Consider the following 22,705-nt stretch of genomic DNA (forward strand, 5'->3'; position numbering starts at 1 on the left):
CTTAGGAGTAAGAACATGATGAGAGAAGCCTTGCGGAGATGCCAGATAGAATTTTTATATCAAAATATTGATTTTTTACTAAATTATACATATAAAAATGAGTTTGTGGAGTACTGAGTGGAAAACACAGTGAATTTAGCTATCAAAACTCATTATCTTTGTAATAATATATGCTTAACGGTACATCAACATATGATAACATACTATTCGTGGTGAGTTTTCTTTTTTTTGGTAGTTTTTTAATGTTTTATTAACAAATTATGAACAACACAGATTTATCTACATGAAATTACAAGGGAATTGCATACTTTTAGGCGTTTATCAATGTATGGAAATTTATATCCTAATTTTCAAAATTGCTTCCATTTCGTAAAAACACACTTCGTTAAGAGATTCAAGGCCAGATTTGGAATCTACTATGATGAATCTATCGGGAATAAGAGTCTATTCATTGGAAAAATAGTTGTAACGAAGTCGTATAGCAGATTGTTTGAAGGGGTTGACAAATGACAAAAATATCAACAATTTTAATTTTTTGTCTAAAAAGTTGTATATAAACTAGGTTTTATTGAAAATACGTCTAAGATGAACTTTCATATGTATAGAATTGATTTACGTTTGCCTTTTTCTTAACTGGTTGAAAGAATCATAGTTATAAGATATACTATACAATGCCTGCCGCGATATCAAAGTTACCCTCATTATCAAAGATACCCCGTTTTACGGTACCATGGTTGCAGCACTAGGCTTCGCGACTCCGAATCACAGAAACGACTGGTACGACGGCAAATGTGAACAGTTGAAAAACGAGAAGAATGCAGCATGGGCGAGAATGCTGTAACATCGTACGAGAGCGAATGAGGCACGTTATTGACAGGCGAGCAACAGGCAGAACTCAGTCTTCCGGTAGAAGAGCGCCATCAGGGAGAACGAGATCGCGAAGCGATGGAAGAGCTGTACCGCGCTAAGGACACACGGAAGTTGTACGAGAAGCTGAACTGCTCGCGCAGAGGCTTTGTGCCATAAGCCGACATTTGCCGCGACATTCCCGGGAATCTTCTCACGAGCGAGCGTGAGATGGTCGAGTGGTGGCGGCAGCATTACGATGAGACGGTGGATAAGGTGGATAAGCACTTGTGAGAGCACTACGCTGGGTCATTACCAAGATTTGGGAGGAGGAAGTATTACCTGAGGAATGGATGGAAGGTATCGTGTGTTCCATCTACAAAAAAACCGACAAGTTGGATTGCGGGAACTATCGAGCGATCACACTACTGAGCGCTGCCTACAAGATACTTCCTCAAATTTTATGCCGCCGCCTATCACCGTTTGCAAGAGAGTTCGTGGGGCAATATCAGGCTGGATTCATGGGGAACGTGCTAAAACGGACCAGATGTTCGCCATCCACCAGGTGTTTTTTTTATCTGTATTATCGAGATTTTTAGCCCTAGGCTAGTTCATCTCGGGACCCACATTTTACTTCCCTTCCGAAGGAAGAACTCACATTTTGCGAGTTTGTCGGAAGTGCGATTCGATCCCAAGCCCTCGGCGTGATAGTCAAGTGTTCTAACCATCACACCAGGTCCGCTCCACACCGCCAGGTGTTGCTGAAATGCAGCGAATAAGACGTGCCCACACATCACTTGTTCATCGATTTTGAATCGTCGTATGGTACAATCGATCGAGACCAGCTATGGCAAATTATGCACGAGTACGGATTCCCGGATAAACTGATACGATTCATCAAGGCGACGCTGGATCGAGTGATGTGCGTAGTTCGAGTGTCAGGGACACTCTCGAGTCCCTTCGAATCTCGCAGAGGGTTACGGCAAGATGATGGTGTTTCGTGGTTGCTGGTCAACATTGCTTTGGAGGGTGTAATAAGGAGAGCGGGATAAACATGAGTGGAACGATTTTCACGAAGTCCATTCAGCTGCTTGGTGCCGCTGATTATATAGATATTATAACTCGTAAATTTGAGACGATGACGGAAACGTATATTCGACTAAAGAGTGAAGCCTGGTGAATCGGATTAGTCATTAATGTGTTCAATACAAATTACATGACAGCAAAGGTCTCCAGGGAGGAATCACCGCGCCCGCCACCCCGAATTTCTGTCGACGGTGATAAAATCGAGACGGTTAAAGAATTCGTGTACCAAGGCTCAATAGTGACCGCCGACAACGACACCAGCAGAGAAATTCAGAGATGCATTGTGGCAGGAAATCGAGCTAACTTTGGACTTCGCAGAACTCTACGATCGAATGAAGTTCGCCGTCACACGAAGTTAACTGTCTACAAAACGCTGATTAGACCGGTAGTCCTCTATGGCCACGTAGCATGGATTCTACGTGTAGAGAATCAACGCGCCCTTGGAGTTTTCGAACGGAAGCTGCTGCGTACCATCCACGACGGAGTGCAGATGGAAGACGGGACTTGGAGAAGGCTAATGTACCTCGAGCTGCATCAGCTGCTGAGAGAACGAACCACCGCACACTGTTTCCAAAGGCCCAATTTCGTGATCGAAATTGTTTTGGGCATGAAAAATTGATTTTAGAGGTTTGCTGTCTTCGAAGAAGTTGTTTGGTATATCAGAGCCCTTCTTTTGGAAGTATCACTAATGTGATTAATCCACCTAAAAGTGAGATAGAAATTCAATTTTTTTCATAAGTGAAGATAGCGTGTTTATGTCTTAAGGCGAAACTGGAAGCATTTCCTCACTTTTTGGTTTTTGATTTTTTATTAAATAACGAAGCAATATTTTCAAAATCGGTTTTCGTGCACATGTAGAGTATGGATCAAGGTATCTTCTGATTTTTTTTGTAGTGGAAATTCTTTTTCGTTTTTGCGGAAACCATTTTTGAACAAAATTTCACAAAAAAATGGTTTCTGCAAAAACGAAAAACATTTTCCAACTCAAAAAAATTCAGAAGAAACCTTGATCCATACTCTACATGTGCACGAAAACCTTTTTTGAAAATATTGCTTCGTTATTTAATAAAAAATCAAACACCGAAAGAACGAGAAAATGCTTCCAGCCTTAAGCAAAGTTGTGGAAAATGTCATTATGAGAAAACTTGCCGAACAAACTTTTGCTCTATCTGCTCAATTTCTAGAGATATGGGCCATTATTTGTGAATGACCCCTTAAAAACAGTTTTTTTGTTGTAACTTTTCCCAGACATTTTTGGGAATTTTCAAATGTTCTACAAAGTTATTTAGTATGACAAAATACGTATTTCTTCTGAAGACGGTAATATTGTATCTTTGATAGTTTTTGAGATATTCAATAATTTATTTAAAAAAATAGCCTTTTTTACGGCTTTGTGACATTTACAGAGGCAAAATGGGGCAAGATTTTTCAATTGAATATGAAAGAAGTTTATAATAGGTGTACATTTTGTTTCAACTCAGGCTGGATACTTGCTTCCTTGACAGAAAAAAAGTTCGTAACTGAAATTTTCAAAAAAAACTCAAAAAGTATTGAAGATAGAACTTTGTCGTCTTTAAAGAAAACATGTATTTTATCATATATAATAACTTCGTAGAACATTTAAAAATTCCTAAGAATGTCTGAAAATAGTTACAATGAAAAAACTGATATTTAGGGGTCGTTTTCAGGAAATGACCCATATCTTTCAAAATGGAGCATATAGAAAAAAAGTTTGTTCGGCAAGTTTTCTTATAATGATATTTCCTACAACTTTCCTGAAGACATCAGTATACTTTATTCACATATGGTAAACACTGAATTTTCATCTTACTACTAGGTGAATTGATCACAAAAGTAATATTTTCAAAAGAAGGATTTTTGTCTATCAAACAACTTCTTGCAACAAACTTTTGTCCTATCTGCTCCGTTTTGAAAGATATGGTTCATTTTCTGTTAACGACCCCTAATATCAGTTTTTTCATTGTAACTTTTTTCAGACATTTTTAAGAATTTTCAAATGTTCTACAAACTTATTATATATGATAAAATGCATGTTTTCTTTAAAGACGACAAAGTTCTATCTTCAATACTTTTTGAGTTTTTTGAAAATTTCAGTTACGAACTAAAATATTTCATAGCTCAATTTTACTGTCAAGGAAGCAAGTGTCCAGCCTGAGTTGAAACAAAATGTACACCTATTATAAACTTCTTTCATATTCAATTGAAAAATCTTGCCCCATTTTGCCTCTGTAAATGTCACAAAACCGTAAAAAAGGCTACTTTTCAAAATAAATTAGTAAATATCTCAAAAACTATCATAGATACAATGTTGCCGTCTTCAGAAGAAATACGTATTTTGTCATATGAAATAACTTTGTAGAACATTTGAAAATTCCCAAAAATGTCTGAAAAAAGTTACAACAAAAAACTGATTTTAAGGGGCCATTCACAAATAATGGCCCATATCTCTAGAAATTGAGCAGATAGAGTAAAAGTTTGTTCGGCAAGTTTTCTCATATTGACATTTTCTACAACTTTGCTGAGGACATAAACACGTTATCTTCACTTATGAAAAAAATTGAATTTCTATCTCACTTTTAGGTGGATTAATCACATTAGCGATACTTCCAAAAGAAGGGCTCTGATATACCAAACAACTTCTTCGAAGACAGCAAACCTCTAAAATCAATTTTTCATGCCCAAAACAATTTCGATCACGAAATTGGGCCTTTGGAAAGAGTGTGCACCGCGAAAAATCGGGAGGCTCACGTCATCAGGATGTCGGACTAAAATGGTTCTCGACTTCGAGAGTCAGCCGACCGGTACAAGAATACGTGGTGCGCAGCAAGCTAGGTGGGTCGATCATGTGGAGGGCAATTTGCGGACCCTTCACAGAGTGTGGAACTGGAGACACACAGCCATGAACCGATTGCAATGGAGACGGTTACTACGTACAATAGGGGCCACTCAGGCCTTAGCCTGACCACAAATGAGAAAAAAAGTTTAAAAAATAGGTAATACGAAAGTCGTGAACTTCTATCAAAGACCAAATTGTTTGATGCATAATGCCCAAGTGCTGATTTATAGTAGAACAGTTTTTTAAACGCCCTGAAACGCCTGCAAACGCCTTTGACCTCCCCCTCTTAACCTTTGCGTCTCTAACGTATTTTTCGCCCTTAAAATTTAATTTTTATTTAGCTCTATTTTTTTAAATTTTTACCCGATTTTAATGAAACTTTGACTGCACAATCGGAAATTACTACCGTTTCATAGAATGCATCGGTTGGGCATGTTGGATGACCGGTTCCGGATTTATACGGAAACCCAGTGGGGTACGTCGGTTGGCTAAAGGAGACCGCCTTCGAACATTTTGCTCTACAACAACGTTTTGGTTATTTTTTCTATTTGTGGCTTATTCTCGGTAGATCGATACAAATATGGTCTTGAACCTCTTAAAGAAGCGTGTTTTCACGAATTGAAATCAATTTTGAAAATTGGGCCGGAAATCGGTAAACCCCTAAATATATGCAATATCTTGTAATTTCATGTAGTTAGAACTGTTGTGTCCAATATTTGTTAATATTAATTTCTAATGCAACTCAAAAAGAGAACTCAATATACGTAACACATAATAATATGTTGATGTACAGTTCAAGAAAAAATACACCAAAACCTCCATTTAGGTAATGGGTCGGGACTGCCTAAATAGAATTTTTACCTAAATGGATTCATTACCTAAATGGATTCAGTTCATTACCTAAATGGAGTACAAGGTTGCAAAGAAATTTAACTAGGGAGAGTGACTCGAATAGGAGATTTGAAGATGGTCATGCGGAGTTTCAGAGAACTTTCAAGGGAGTTTCTGTAGGGGAGGGGCTTCAGGGGCGTTTTGGGGGGTTTTGAAGGGTCTCAGGTGAGAATTGTCATGCAAATGACTAGCTGGGCACGGAACACAAAAACCCTGAAAAATTCCGCCAGACTGAAAAAATGTTGAATGTCGGGTCAATGTCGGGTAAATTTTTATCGTATGTTGGGCCACTGTTGGACCAACATCGAACAACTGTTGGGTCTATGTTGGGTTTGGAGGCCAAAATAAAAACAGGTGAATGATAGGTTAATGTCGGGTATGACGTCATCAATCTTAAGTACTCTGACTGTTCTGAACACAACCAAATTCTATTTAGGTAACGTTACCTAAATGGAGGGACCTAAATAGATTTTACCTAAATGGATCCTACCTAAATGGAGGTTTGAGTGTACGCAGTTTATGATTTGATTGCTAAATTCACTGCGTGCACAAAATCTATCAAAGTTACCCAATTTTACGGTACCTCGGAATCCGGAACAGGCCACTATAGTTCCAAATGACCTCAAAGTATCGAAAGATACGAATACTTTATGATTCAGATGTAAACACTTTTTGATCCATATAAGATCTGTAAAAAGCAACGAAAATGATTTATTATGCTATCCAACGTACCCCACTGGGTTTCCGTATAAATCCGGAACTGGTCATGCAACTTCACCAACCGGTGCATTCTATGAAATAGTAGTCATTTCCGATTGTTCTGTCAAAATTTCATCAAAATCGGGTAAAAATTTAAGAAAATAAAGCTAAATGAACATCAAATTTTGAGTGCGCAAAATACGTTAGAGTCGCAAAGGTTAAAAACTCCCTTGAAATCCCTCTGACCATCCCTCCTTTACATCTGAAAGCCTTGATCTCCTTCACTTTGCATCTGCAAGCCACTTGTCCAGGGTGTCTACTACCTGGAAAAACCTGGAAAACCGGGAATCCTCAGGGAATTTTATTTAACAGGGAAAAACCTGGAATACTCAGGGAATATCTTGAGTACTCAGGGAAATTTTACTCCGATAAAAAAAAACATTGGTGAATAAGTAAAAATCTATATAGAAATTTCGCTACAAGGATTTTTTCCAGAAATTCCGTCAGGGTTTCTTTCTGGAACATCTTTAGAATTACCTCCTGGAATGTCTCTCAAGAATTCTTATAAAATTCCTTCCGCATTTTTGTCGCTGTTTTTCTTGGTATTCCATTTTGATTTTTTTTCCGGAAAGGTATACTTTCGGATTCCTTCCAGGATTCCTGAATTCCAACCGATTTATCCTGGCGTTTTTCACGGGGATGCTATTTCTTTCCTCGAGTTTTTTGCTCAAAGAAATCTTCGTAGGATTTCTTCCAGAATTTATCCCGAATACTCTATAAGAATTTCTGTCGGGATAAATCGTGGAATTTCTTTCGGCATTCCTCATGGAAATTTTACACGATTTCTTCCGGTGTTCCTCTTGGGACTTCCCCAGAAGATCTTCCCAGAATTTCTTTCGGAGTTGCTAAAGGAGTTATTCCTGAGGTTTCTACTAAAGTTCCTCCAAGGGTTTCTGAAGGAGTTTTCCCGAATTTACTGCAAGAGTTCCTCAAAAGATTTCTTTCATTTTTTTCCTGTGATATCTTCAAACAATTGCTTTAGGCTTTCTTCGAGATGTTCTTCCTGGTCTCCTACAGGAATTTCTTAAAAGTTTTCGCGAGATTTATTTTGATGTTTTACCTGAGATTTCTCTCGGAGTATCTACTGGAACTTTTCTCAGAAGATTCCTTCCGATGTAGTTCATGAGATGCCTCTCAGAGTTTTTTTTTCTGAATTTACCTTAGATTTTTTTCCAGAGTGCCTTGTGGGATTTCCACAGGAGTTATTGCTGATATTTCTCATTGAATTCTTCTCTTGCATTTTTTCAGAGCCAGGATGTTCCTTGTAGTTGTACCAGATTTCTGGCAGTGATCCACCTGAGATTTTTTTACAGATATTCTCTGCATTATTCCCAAATTTCTTCCAGCAATCTTTACCAGAAATTATCCCGAGATTCTGGAAACTCCTTTAGGGATTTCTCCGAAAATTATTGCTGGGATTCTTCTACGGGTTTTCCTCAGAATGTCTCCTGAGATAACTTACGAAATACCTTATAGAAAGTTCCTGGAGAAATATTCAAGGGAATTCAAATAAAATCTTGCGAAAAAACTCCGCAAAGTGTTATTGAAGGAATCTCGACAGGAACTTCAGGAGAAACCGGAGATAAAATGAGACATCTCAAAAAAAGTTCTAGATAATAGTAATCCCGAGAACAAATATTAAGGAGGAATTCTGAATACAGGGGATGGCCAAAATGTTTGGGATAGGCAACTTTTTTTCTCCCACAAAAAAATTTAACATGCTGTAACTTTTCATAGAGTGCATCAAAAAATCTCAAATTTTGACTGTTTGTCAACCTATTATATATGCATCATTGGTACAAATTTGGGCTCAATTGATTAATATTTCGCAAAGTTAGAACTGTTCGCGTAAAACACTATTTTTTAGTCAACTCATTTTTGAGCTGTCATATCTCGGAAACCAGTGAACCGAATTGAATGAATTTTTTAACGTTTATCAACAATATAATGATACTTAATACGACGTTATAAAATGTAATATTTTCTCACGACGAACTAAGTTATACCGAGTTGAAATTTTTACCCATATAGAGGAAAATAAGTCATATTTACAATACCACACAAAAATTATTAAATGTGTTCTTCCATCAATCTAAATAGGCTCTAATATATCTGATTAGAAATAATTTGAGAACAGAAGTGGAAAATCTTTGGATATCATCACGAAAATTTATTGACATTGATGTAAAAAAATTACATTTTTTCGAAAAAAATCCAAAAAGTGTCAATCCATGATAACTTTTTTCATCGTTTAAAAAGTAACTAAGTTTTAATAGTTCGTAAAGCATTTACATATTGATAGTTTACGTTCAAATTTTCATTCAATTTGGTTCACTGGTTTCCGAGATATGACAGCTCAAAAATGAGTTGTCTGAAAAATAGTGTTTTACCCAAACGGTTCTAACTTTGCGAAATATTAATCAATCGAGCCCAAATTTGTACCAATGATGCACATATAGTAGGTTGACAAACAGTCAAAATTTGAAATTTTTTGATGCGCTCTATAAAAAGTTATAGCATGTTGAACTTTTTTGTAAGAGAAAAAAAAGTTGCCTATCCCAAACATTTTGGCCATCCCCTGTACCTCATGGAATCCTGAAAGTAGCTACGGACTAAGTTCCGTGAGGAAAACAGGAGAAATATCTGAAAACTATCGGTAAAAATCCCGATATAAACTATTGGATAGCTATCCCAGAAAACCATTAAAAAGACACGGACACTGGCTTCAGCCGTCGGCTGTACCGATTGAACGATACTTAACACGGAGTGGCTACGGATAAGAAGCTATTCTCGTGAAAATTTTTATCGCTTGGAGTGGGAATCGAACCCTCATCCATCCGGACTCTAACCGCATGGCTACGAGGCTCAACCAATGACATTCTTGAAAAAACTTTGAATAGTATTGGATGGATCTTCAGGAGGAATCCAGCGAGAATCTCTGGAAGTATACCGGAAAACTTTTGAAAGTAATATCGGGACGTACTCAAACAGATATCTCGTGAAAGAATATTGCTGAAAGCCGCTCAGAAATCTTAAAAGATTCTTGAAGAGCAGGGGAACTTACGTATTTTCGGCAGTTTTGTTCTTTTTGTCATGGATTTTTTTTTTGAAACCTATGTTTCAGCTGTTGAACTCAGAGTTGGCATCAAATCCTTCCCAACCAAGCTGAATATGATCAAGTTTCAGGCAATTTGGCCGACATAAATCCCTCATGACGAAGAGAACCAACCTGCCGATGATACCCAAAGTCACCCTTTATATTATTTTTAGAAAATTTGGGTTATTTTTTGAATTATAAACTTTTAAAATTTCGTCTGGAAAAACCTGGAAAACTCAGGGAATTTGATTTTGAATTATAAGTAGACACCCTGTTGTCCTTTTGAAATTTCTGTGCAACCTTGAAATCCATTTAGGTAATGAACTGAATTTATTAAGGTAATGTATTTCACTTAATTTTATCATAAAAGTCAACGGTTTCGGCAAAAATAGGGGTGTCCATTTCGCCCTGGGTATCCATTATGCACCGATTTCCTCTTCTTTTGATGATATTGTCCATCAGTTACTGAACACAACATTTCCTATTCGCCTATTACTGACCGATGATCTCATCAAACCCATCCCATTGATACCGTATTCCATGTATTTCCGATATCTGACATCAAACAATAATAATTATTATAAAGATTGAAAGTTTCACTAACTTAAAAAACGTATTTGTAGTTTCTTGGTTATCGTTTCTTCTAATAAAAGTCATGTATCGAGTCGTATATTTATACAACTGTACGAATGCGAAATTACTACATGCTCAGCTAGTTTTTCTATGCTCAAATTTTCTCACTTTATGCACATAAAAACATTGTTGTTTGTCATAGACTTGTAACATCAAGGCTCAACATATATTCCACCACAACTTTCTTCCATAATCGTTTCCACTTATGTAGACATTCACGACTCCCACTGTTGTTACTGCAGTGCTTCTCAATTCGTGACGAACATTACCCGCACCGCACCGGATATATCGCAGAGACGAAAAAAATGTAAATCTGTTTGGACTCATTTCGATACACATAATTGACTCCCAGTCAAAAGGCTCCTTTCAACTCTTCCACCGTTTATCTTATTTTTCGATATTTACCGCGAGCGTCAGCTGTCGATAATCCATGGCTGCTCCGGGGCTGTGCTGGGTTTCTTAACAATGCGTGATTTTTGTTTTCAGGTGTTTGCGGTTCAATTATCTACGGCTGCGTGGTTATCCTATTACGCGGTTCAAGTTCAGATGGTTCACACCATTTCTCTTCGCTTTTTTTCGTTCGTTTCACTCGGTGTTTGTGGCAGTTATTGGCGCTAATAATTCAATTACTTCACATTCAACTGCCTTTTACACACAGTTTTATAACACTACGTTTCATTTTTATACCGTTGCGGAAACTGCTCTCAATTTGAGTTAATTATTCATACTTTTCTTTATGAATCTTTCACTTAGTGGTGCAAAACATCCGAATTCAAAACAAGTTTTTTGCGCGCACTTTTCCCTCACGATTCGTGATAGTCGTTGATCGGATCAAACAGGCTCCCCTTGCTTGTTTTAATGCACGTTGTGAAATAAGCGATCGGTAACGATACTGCAGGTATCCGGGTTGTCCACCGCTCGTGATGATAACGTTGCCACTTTCTTCGCCAGACTAACCTCCCAAGGCGCCGAGGATCTTCTTTTATAAAATTTGAACCTGATCTGGTGGCTCTGGGGCTCGGCTCGCTGGGATCGTTTCGAGTCTCGGAGCTCGGAGACAGACGGACCCGGAGATGCAGCATGGTGGCAGTGAAGAGTTCGCGCGCCCGCGTATTTCCTCGCGAGAGAAATGCCATTTCACTGCCTACGAGAGGGAGAGCACGGGCAATAAGCAAAAAGATCATGCACACTCTATATGGCCAATTTGAAGGGATAGGAAGTCTGCTTGAAGCCATAGGCCGAGAGGCGAGTGCCCGCGCCATGGCAACGCGCGATTGCAAATAGTTCCGATCGTGACGAGAGGGGCTGGAAAATCTGGTTTTTCCTGATGGGCAACTCGGAGGATCGAAATTCTGCGTTTTCCTTGAATGTTACCCATCGCTCGCATGTATACAACGTGCATGCATATGCCGCCTCATATGTAGAAAGGAGGAAATAATCAAATTAAAGAACTAAGGCTTTACGGTGGGCAAACAACGTCAATTGCTTACATCATTGTGTCATTTCTGCTACGCATTTAGATTTAATTATATCATGTATATCTTGAACTTTATTAATCTAATAAAATAATTGTCGAGCTCAATTTTGCTGGATCATGAGTTCATTTCAGAAGGCTAATTGCTGGGGTTTCAAACATTTCTCCTAGTAAAGATTGATCTTTTTATCTAAAATATACTTCATTGTACACTTTTAACCCCAATTTAAAGTATGATGTACCTCTTAGTAAAAGTTTCTATCGTTCCCACATATGCAAATTGAATGCATCAATCATTCAAATTTTTTGTTCCAAACTTTTCAGATTCTTAAAAAGGATATTGGGTAAAACATATAATTTGGACATGTATGTAATTTGGACATGCACGGCAATGTATGTCTTGTGTCGGAGAGCTAATAAAAGTAGATACTTCTCAATATCGATTATTGAATCAAACAGACCCTGATGACATACGTTGAAAATACGCTTAACAATTTAGAATTTACTTCAAAATTATCGAAAATGTAAAATGTTTCACTAAAACCCCTCAAATGCACAGGTATTCATGGCGACATACACTTTGCAGTCACATACAATATTCACCTCAAAATTGAATTAATAATTGTAAGAAATTTGAAAGCCTTATTGCAATGAAAAATGTTCAATAGAGAAGCATTAGGCAACCAATCTCTTAACACTCATCTAGAACGCTTAAAATAGGTGATGCCTAAAATACATTACAAGTTTTCTACTGTCAATATATTTTGGTCATCTAACGAACTACATGTGGATGCTGTGCGATTGCATACTTGAAGGCGTATTCTGTAGGTTTGGCGATATTTCCTCGATTTCAACAAAAACTATAATAGTTATCAAAATGGATGTCTGTTAAGCGGAGAAATTTGATTATTTGCAAGAAAACGATTGTTAATTTATGGTACTTCCATGATTTAGCAGCATTCATGGCCAAACATTGAGTTAATTCCCCTGTCCATATTATATACAGGGGATAGACAAAATGATCGGGATAGGCAAAATTTTCACTTAAAAAAATGAGCAAATAGCTGTAACTTTTTGAAAAGTGCATCGTACTGTAAGTTGCTCAACTAGTTGTGTATCAATCGTACAATTTTGGGACAGATCGGGCTATTCTACATAAAGTTAAAATGAAATGAAATTTTGAGCGTTTATGAGTCATAATGAGCTTAAAAAAATCCACTAAGACTATCTATAACTGAATTCATGTTTTTTTTTATTTATTAGGATGGTGAATTTGGCCAAAAATGGAGTTTTCTAACCAATACTAACTAGGGTGTGGGACTATTTGGGCAGGGGGCCTATTTTGGGCACTTGCTGCTATAACTCAGCCAATTTCAAACCGATTGACTTGCATATTTTTGAACATGGCTAGATACTGCACGTATCTGATCGTGTCCCGAAAATCAAGTGAATCGGTTCAAAATTGACTGAGTTATAGCAGCAAGTTCCCAAAATAGGTGCTCCAGACCCTACCATAAATGTGTTCTAAAAATCCGCTTAAGAATATAAAACAACATTTCCTTATCATGAGCATGAGCATTAGATTGGGTACACAAAGTCAATTTTTTGAAACAAAGCTTTTTCGATTCCTTTTGGCGCCCAAAACAACTGTGCCAAATTTGGGAGCGATTGGTTGCTTCCCCGTATTCCGCATTGCGATTGAAATTTGTATGGAATTTAGTATGGGAAAACGTGCTTTTTTGCATTTTCTCATAAATTGAAATTTTTCGTCTAAAACTATGTAACTAATGAAGATGAAGTATAGCCTAGGATAGCCTAGGATTTCCGAATACCGCAAAGTGATCCGACACTTGTGAAAAAAGTTATAACATACGGATTGCTCGGTGGTGCTTAACGTTTAACATGTGAAGTAATATCATCAATAATAAAATCTCAATTTTTGGCCTACGTTACCAAGCGAATAACTTTTTTCACAAGCGTCGGATTACAAATTTCAATCGCAATGTGGAATACGGGGACGCAACCAATCGCTCCCAAATTTTGCACAGTTGTTTTGGACGTTAATCAAGATTGAAAAAGCTTTGTTCCGGGTTGATACGATCAAATTTAAATTTTCGCAACGTTGACACACTCTAATGAGCATAGATGATCGCACAATTCGTAGTTTCTACTCCGTGATTGCCCAGAGCAATCGAAATTGCACAAGGAACCAATGAATAGGGCTTGGGACTAGCTTACTATTCTCAATGTGCACAGTTCGAGAACTCACAAGTAATGTCAATAACGGTGCTGGCCACGTCCTTACGGTCATCGAGAAGGGAAGGGAATGTTAATAATACAACCGTTGTTATAGAGACCGAGAATCCCAGTGTCTCCACGATTGTCGCCGCCTAGTGGCAGAATTGCAAAACAAATGTTTATTTTTATGTAAGTTTATGTCATACTGATCAACTTTGCCGAAAACACCAACTTCCTAAGTTATCAGAATTCTGAGCTATGAGATTTCTAAAATTGGAAAAGTTCACTAGTGCCTCCTAGTGGCAGAATTTTGAAACAAGTGTTTATTTTTATGTAAGTTTATGTCATTCTGATCAACTTTGCCGAAGACACCAACTTTCTAAGTTATCAGGATTCTGAGCTATGAGATTTCTAAAATTTGCATGTTCATTAGCGCCGCCTAGTGGCAGAATTGCGAAACAAGTGTTTATTTTTATGTAAGTTCATGTCATACTGATCAACTTTGCCGAAGACACCATCTTCCTAAGTTATCGGGATTCTGAGATATGAGGTTTTGAAACTTTACTTGCTCACTAGCGCCGCCCAGTGGAGGAATTTCGAACTTCGCAACTCATCGTCAGTAAGTTATTGGCGTACCCAACAACTTTCCCGAAGACACTATCCTTCCAAATTATCAGGGTCTTGAGCTGTCGCATATCGTAACGTTTGCTTGACAACCTGATATGGCTCCCGTAGTGCAATTTAGCATCAAATTGTTGATGGTCCCTCTAGCGGCCAAATTGCCAACTAATCATATGAACCAAAGTTCCAAATGGTAGATCTTATCAAGCCCTAAAATTTTGCCGAAGAAAGTATTGCGTTAACTCGGTTAACTCTTAACACACCCGAGATAATAGGCCACACCCCCAAAATGCCGAAATCCCATAAGCTCTTAGTCTCCTATTAAGCGGATTCCTATTGCGCCCCCCGACCAGTGATCTTATAAGAGTCTCGACTGTATATAGATTTATCTGTATTATACAGATTTTTGAGCATTGGTACAGATCGCGTTTATATGAAATACAGATTTTCCATTTGTATAGGATACAGATTTTTCACCCACATTTTGTAATTGATACAGATTTTTGAACGAGTGATACAGAAAATCATCTGGCATCGCTGGTGTCAGGCCATGCGAGCCAGCCGTAAAAAAGATTAGCACCGGAAAATCAACCAGAGAAGAATGCGAACCGATACCAATGGCGACGACCACAGCGACGAATAGGGACTTGCGATTGGAAGCTCGGTACGTAGAACTGCAGATCTCTCAACTTCATCGGGAGCACCCGCATACTCGCCGATATACTGAAGGACCGCGGGTTCGGAATCGTAGCGCAGCAGGAGGTGTGTTGGACAGGATCTATGGTGCGAACGTTTAGAGGTAATCATACTATCTACCACGTGAGCTGGGAACAGCTTTTATAGTGATGGGCGATATGCAGAGGCGCGTGATCGGTTGGTGGCCGATCGGCGAAAGAATGTGCAGGTTGAGGATCAAGGGCCGATTCTTCAACATTAGCATAATAAACGTGCACAGCCCTCACTCCGGAAGCACTGATGATGACAAAGACGCATTTTACGCGCAGCTCGAACGCGAGTACTACCGCTGCCCAAACCACGACGTCAAGATCATCATAGGGGATCTAAACGCTCAGGTAGGCCAGGAGGAGGAATTCAGACCGACGATTGGAAAGTTCAGCGCTCACCAGCTGACGAACGAAAATGGCCTACGACTCATCGATTTCGCCACCTCCAAGAACATGGCCATTCGTAGCACTTTCTTCCAGCACAGCCTCCCGTATCGTTACACTTGGGGATCACCACAACAAACGGAATCGCAAATCGACCACGTTCTGATTGATGGACGGCGCTTTTCCGACATTATCGACGTCAGGACCTCTGCACTGATCCATTTTTCGACTCCTTCCCTAGTACCCAATGATACTATCCGATATCCGGTTACTCTAGGTCTATGTTATGCCATCGTGGCCACCAGTATCGTACCGTAGAGTCCTGGCGCCGTTAATGTCGGAGAAGTGCCGTCCATCAATTTGAACGTGGTGTATTTGGGATTCCGTCTGTTGTGATGAACTTCAGTTGAAACGATATGACAGGCTGTGTTAGAAAATTATGCTACGTTGGGCCCATATAGCTACAGCTTCAAAGTCGTGGGTATTGAGCATGATCATGCTAAAGGTGACGAATTCGTTCGGTCCAGAAACTTTTCGTAATGGAAATTTCTTTAACTTTCTTGTGAAAAATATCTTTGCGCATGTCCCTCGACAACAACAGTAGAAGAAGCATGCCGCATGCTAAGTGGTCATTGGCAGTGGAAGTGTTTCGTTTCGAAAAGCTCAATGGAAGCATAATCCGTCCTAATAATAATTTAAAACAAAAAGTTTGTATCAACTTCTTGAACACTACCTACGAGTTTTTGCCGAATTCAGATCGCACTTGTAGCAACAGTGTTATGTTCGGCAATGTTTTGTGCCTGTATAAACGAGGAGGGGAACGCACACCCTTAAATGAAGCAACACAGCACACGAGTAACTTTCACGCAGCGAGCAAAAAAACAAAGGATTTTTCACTCATATTTGTGTACGACTGGATCAACACAAAAAATGTGCTGATCCGGTGTTACACAAATTTGCGTGAATTTTGTTTTGTCTTTTCGGTCGCTGCGTGAAAGTTACTCGTTGCGCTGTGTACATCGAGTTTTACGTGCACAACTATTTGATGAGCCCATGCAATATCCTTGGATCTGCCACGCAATATACGAAAGTAAAGATGTTCAAATTGGCAATGAAAGCTTTCAACTAGTAACTGTAGAAAGCTGGGAAGCAGGCTTTGTCTCAGTTGGGATGTAACGCTATAAAGAAAAAGGAAATGGGGCCGCACTGCATTGTGTTACACTTAAGTAGGAATGAGGAATCACCCGAGACTCCGAAAACTGGAGCGGATATTATGAAACCCTTTTTATGGCCCTATCGTATATGGGAGGACTTTACTAACATACTAACATACGTACGGATATAATTAGTCTTCGTCAACCAGTTCCATAGCAAGTGCCAATGCCCGAACAGGAAGGAAACCATTGCATAGGAAACCCAACTTCGGAAACGTTAATTAGTTTTCTTCAAACGGCTTGTCTATCAATCGATCAACTGATCTCGGCGATCAGTTCGACTTACCCCCATCGATGTGCGATGGACATGACAGCTAAGTTAAATAAGCTACCCAAGCTACATGAATTCCTGAATGCTGCTGCACCTCGACTAAAATTGTTCGTTGATCTCACAACGAATTTCCTCACCGCGAAAAAAAAAAATGTATAACAAACATACTGAACTTGATCCTGTCCTGCATAAATCGAACGGGTCAGTGTAATGAACCGACCGACGACAACTTTCCAGTTTAGATGAAAGTGGTAAGGTCGGAAAATGCATCATGCGTTCACCTTACCACACAGACGGGTAATTGAGATACGTTGTTCCTCGACTGCAGCACTGACTGCTGGCCGACAGCAGCCAGCGGGGTGCGTTTTTTATCCACCTGATTTCTACTAGTTCACTTCTCCGTTCCTAAGTTATTTCTTGTGGTTCACGTTTGATTGCAAATTCGGAATTTACAAGAAATTGTTATTTCGATGAAAATTATGTCAATTGCATGTTTAACACCAGCATTGATTTATATTCAGTATCTATGTTAAGTAACGTTACTGTCTTGTGATGTGATTTCAACGATTCTTCTATTACGGAGTGCACTCAATTACACACCATACCATCAAGATAGTTCAAACAATTTAAGTATGCAACAGTGTACCATTTTATTTAATTACAAACGCAAGACACCTTCATTGCATTACAAAATTATCCAGTTCGGTAGATTATGGCAGTCGCGCTTCTTTATCAAAGAGTAGGCAGCACCGCTCGAAACACCTAATGAACAATAAAGATACGACCATTATGATGGGTTTAACTGCCTTTCCGGAGCAGTGCAGCATAATTATCATTAGAGCCCCGATGATCGTTACATCGTTCGCGCCTAGCGCGCATCGAGATTGTGGGCACATTTTTTACACCTATCTGTTGGATCTAGCCGCACGATCACTGATCAGGGAGCAAAAGCACAACATAGGCGATTATTCATGTGTATTGTGTAATGTAATAGATGTATGTGCCATGAGGATTGAACACAATGATGTAGCTTGTAAATGATCAAATATGAACATTTTCCCAAATCCTACAAATTTTTGTCTTACACATTTACACATATCAACTCTACGTCATCAAGTACACAGGGTCAAATATTTGACTAGCAATAAGGGGCGTCCATCGTTTAGGGAGAGGTGGAGGAGGGTCTGAAAAAGTGTGACGTATTAGGTATACGAAAAAGTGTGACAGAGTGGGGAGGGGGTCTGAAAATCCTGAAAAATGATGGACGTCATATTTGAATCGGACCTAAACTAAACAGGAAACAACTGTTTGACAATATTCGATCGTGTCAAACCAGATTTTCAATCAGGGGAATAAAGACCAAAATGCCAAGATGGGGGAAAATGGCCCAACTCATAAAATCATTCCTGAATGTAATTTGATTATTACTATAGGTGAATTGTGTCAAGATATGTTTGCATAAAACATCCTTCTAGAAGCCAGGCAGGCAATCCCACGGAAAATCTTTTAATTTACCAATGAAAATGTGTAACTTTCGGTTTTCCGTGCTTGCAATTAAGGTTTTCTGGTGATTTTATTACCAGCCAAGTGTTTTCAACGAGATTGAGACACACATGGAGGCGCATGGTTGATGATGTCTACGCTGTTCGTGTTAGGGGTCATTCAAATATGACGACCATTGTTTAGCGGGGAGGGGGGACACTCCACGTATTGAATATACGATAAAAGCGGGACCGAGGGGAAAAAGGAGTCGGAAATGCCCGAAAAATGATGGACGTAATTTTTGAATGGTTTCATGAAGTGGCATCTTACCCCATGGCAGATGGCCTTTTTGCATGACTTCCGTTTTACGAACCAGTTTTTAAAATCGCTAAAAATCGATGGAAAAGCATTAATTTAGTGAATATTTTTGCTGAAGTATCAAGCAAATATTGTCTAGTTGCTGTTACCACTTTGAAAGCCTAACAAATGAGGCTATTTATCATTTAAAACGATGAAAATTTAAAAAATGGCATCTTTCCTCACTTTCCCCTATTGCTTTGTTTTCAAATACATATTTGATTTGATTTATGTATGGTCAAATATTTGACCCTGTGCACTGGAATCTTAAGCTTAACGTGTCATCACTTTACTGACCTTCTACGCATGTCAGTCACATGTAGTTTTTCAACGCGCCCACCTTTTGTATTTTAACTCCAATTATTAAAAAAAAAAGGTGACGTGAATTTCGACTAAAAATTTGTTGACTCTTTCTACTGGCTTTCTCGGTCTGGGGAAATTCAAAACGACTAGTTTTGTATTGCCCGATGTTTTGGCCTTGTGTATTTGGCCTTTTCCAAGGGTAAAACTGTCTGTCGTTCTTCTTTACATTGGTAGATGCTGGGCATGTTGGGTTTCTTGTATGCGATATAACTATTTGATTTTGTTTGGGGGCACTAGACTGGACACATCTATTATCAACGACCTGGTATATCAGCCTTGTTTTATAAAATCTCCATTGCTCTCAATGTAACTCAATGGTTTAGAATCTCATGAAAACACCGAAGAGAAAAATTAGCAACTGGAAAAAGTTAGCGTTAGCGTTAGGGTTAGGGACAGACTTGTTAGAATCCCAATATGGCCGCCACAATGGCCGACTTTGGCATCTACTCACGATTTTGAGGGCACAAATCTTTTCGTAAACTAAAACAAGTGCACCTGAGCTTCTTATTTTAGGCTTATTACAAGTGAGCAAGAACAGAATAATAAAATGCATAGTTGTTTGAAGCTCGCTTCTTGAGATTTGTGTGTCTGAAGTTTTCATGCACTGTTGAACCGGGATTTCAATACGTTTGTCCTTAAGAGGCCTCCGACTCAGTGACACTCCCAAAAGTACTACGAAGTGGGTGGTTGGGAGATGCATTAGGCCAGAGGTTCCCAAACTTTTTGCTACCTTGCATGTGTTGACATAAATTAATTTACTTCACTTGAATAAAGAGTTCTTAAAACAGCAAATACATAAGATTGAATAATAGCTACAGCTGATTCAAGTACTAATAAAGCAATTTGAGGCCTTTTGCAATTTTCAAAATTGTCGCGGCGCACCAACAACTTTTTCAAAGAATTTTAATAATTTTAACACCTTCAACTCAAAATTTCAAATTTAAACCTAAAAAGAAGCCTTCAATGTCATGCTCTCTTATAATTAAAGAAAAAAAGAAAAACTGCTTAAAAATTCGCAGTACTCAACACAAATTTTATATTTCTGGAGGATTGAATTGCAAAACTTTTAAATTTGTTATATAAAGCTCGTAGAATACCAAATTTTAGGGAAAATAGATAGAAAAATGGATTGTTTAGAAGCTGTTAGGACGGCTGACGGTGACGGTGAGGGGTCATGTTTTGTATTCGGAACTCAAAAACCCCAACTCAACAACTAAAAAAGGTGGGTTTCAGAATCACGCATGAAATCGTCACATAAATTGTCTCAGATTTTTTACGATAAGGAGATAAACCTGCCTAGAGTAGTGTGCGGTAGTTCGGCAGCAGCAAAGTTTCGCGCGCTCGCTTTGCTAGATTTTTGCGATTTTTTTTTCTTCTCTGCGGGGCACCGACGACGGGACGCCAAGCAGTCAGTAGTGTGCGGTAGTTCGGCAGCAGCAAAGTTTCGCGCGCTGGCTTTGCTGGATTTTTACGATTTTTTTTTCTCTTCTCTCTGCGGGGCTCCGACGACGGGACGAGTGTGCGCGCGCCGTGGTTGAGTCGGTTCTGAAATTTTCGCTTCCCTTCGGCGCTAGTTTCCAATACACTTTTAGTTGATAATAAATATTTTCTTTCATTTTTTGCATTTACACAGAGTGAAAAATGTTAGTTCGGGTTCGCCGGTCGAGAAAAAATCCGGGCGCCGACAAGTGAGTCGCGTTCAGTGTATTTCTGTGTGGAATAGACTAAAGGTTTCTGCTCCATAGTGGAGTGGAGACGCGCGATAGAATTTTCTTTTTGGCTAGTTCTTGCGTCGAAAAGTGGTCGGTTGTTAACGGCGGTTTGTGTATATTGATCCATTGTCAAATCATATCACCAACCATAGGTGACTCCCGGACTGACAATGTACCTTACCCTACTAACAAAAAATTCCTTCCTGAGACAAACGTGGAGATGCAGCGAGTCGCGGTCTTTATAACAACGTTTGTCTTACTAACATTCCCTTCCATCCTCGATGACCGTAAGGACGTGGCCGGCGCCGTTATTGACCTTATTAAAGTTGAGAGCTCTCGACCTGTGTACATTGAGAATAGTAAGCTAGTCCCAATCCCTATTCATTGGTTCCTTGTGCAATTTCGATTGCTCTGGTCAATCACGGAGTAGCAACTACGAATTGTGCGGTCATCTATGCTCAAGCTCATGCTCATAAGGAGATAAACCAGCCTAGAGCTGGAATTCTCAATTATAGAGACAAACAAACAAGTTATGATAGTGATGTAAGTGAAAATGTCATCCCGAAAAGTTTGAGACAGCACGAAGACTTCGAGTTTGACAGTGAATATAAATGACAGTATTATGGAAAAGGCTTCAAAAATTTTTATTGAAATATTTACTTCAAATTACAAGCTATTGATAAAATCGAAAACTAAACAGAAGCATAAAAAGACCAAACAACAATTTGAATGTCTTACAAAAAATTTAAAAATTCAGGAAATTTGAATATATTGCAAAAATCTAAATGATTCATGAGGATATTAGAAAATCCAGAAAACATTCGTAGACTTTGGAATGTTTACTTTTTAATTGAAAATTTAGAAGATGGAAAACCCCTTTGAATGACTTCCTTTTGAAGTCTTCCTCGAAATGGTAAGACATTTGTAGGGGTAGGCGGGGCAATATGGACACCCTAAGGTTTTCGCCAACTTTACCTGGCAAGATGTCAAAAAAGTTTAGGTTTTTGATACATGTATCCTTTTAAAGTCTATTTAGCATCTATTGCATAAGAATGCTCACGAAGAAAAATTAATTATCCACTTCAAAAAAAGTTATGAAAAATGTTAGTTTTTCATGACCGTATTCAATCATACGGGGCAGAATGGACACCCCCATGGGGCTATATGGACACCATGAGACTTTTACGAATTTCGTACATTATTTACACCTATAAAGCCATTTCATTATAAAACAACTATTAGGGGGATTAGGGGCATAATGGACACCCGGGGCGAAATGGACACCCCTGTTTTTACCGAAACCGTTGACTTTTATGTAGAACTTTTAATGCATAAGTGTAAAGGAGCAAGTCATGGTTCTATTTTTCACAAGTACTATTTATATTGCTCCAAAATAACCAAAATATCATTAGAATTGAAATATGTTTTTCATATGGTGAAATTCTTATAATTTCGAAGCAGCATCTAATAAGGTATTACGATTGTTGGAGTGTGTTTAACATAAAAACAAGTAAATTGTTACCTTATCTACATGCATACGAAGATTTAGCAATAGATAAAGTATTTTATTTTTGATCACAATTTACTTAAAATAGTAATTTTAATGTTATAGTCGATTCGGGGCGAAATGAACACTGGCAATTACCAATGGATGTACGCGCATTGCATACCGTTAGGCGGTTTAGAGAGTTTGGA

The 22,705-nt window shown here is 38.7% G+C and overlaps 2 protein-coding genes across 3 annotated transcripts in view; one reads left to right on the forward strand and one right to left on the reverse strand.

Annotated features, from left to right (window-relative positions):
- Nucleotides 1–11,779, reverse strand: part of LOC109409012 (uncharacterized) — a 32,535-nt gene extending 20,756 nt beyond the window's left edge. Inside the window, exon 1 of the mRNA XM_062856961.1 lies at nucleotides 10,575–11,779. Coding sequence (XP_062712945.1) covers nucleotides 10,575–10,601 — 27 coding nt within the window. The 5' untranslated portion in view covers nucleotides 10,602–11,779. The remainder of the gene's footprint in view (nucleotides 1–10,574) is intronic.
- LOC109409011 (neurobeachin-like protein 1) overlaps nucleotides 1–22,705 on the forward strand; it is a 255,913-nt gene that overhangs the window by 55,548 nt on the left and 177,660 nt on the right. The window lies entirely within an intron of this gene.

The sequence above is a fragment of the Aedes albopictus genome, chromosome 3, assembly GCF_035046485.1.
Source record: "Aedes albopictus strain Foshan chromosome 3, AalbF5, whole genome shotgun sequence".
NCBI classification, from domain to species: Eukaryota; Metazoa; Arthropoda; class Insecta; order Diptera; family Culicidae; genus Aedes; species Aedes albopictus.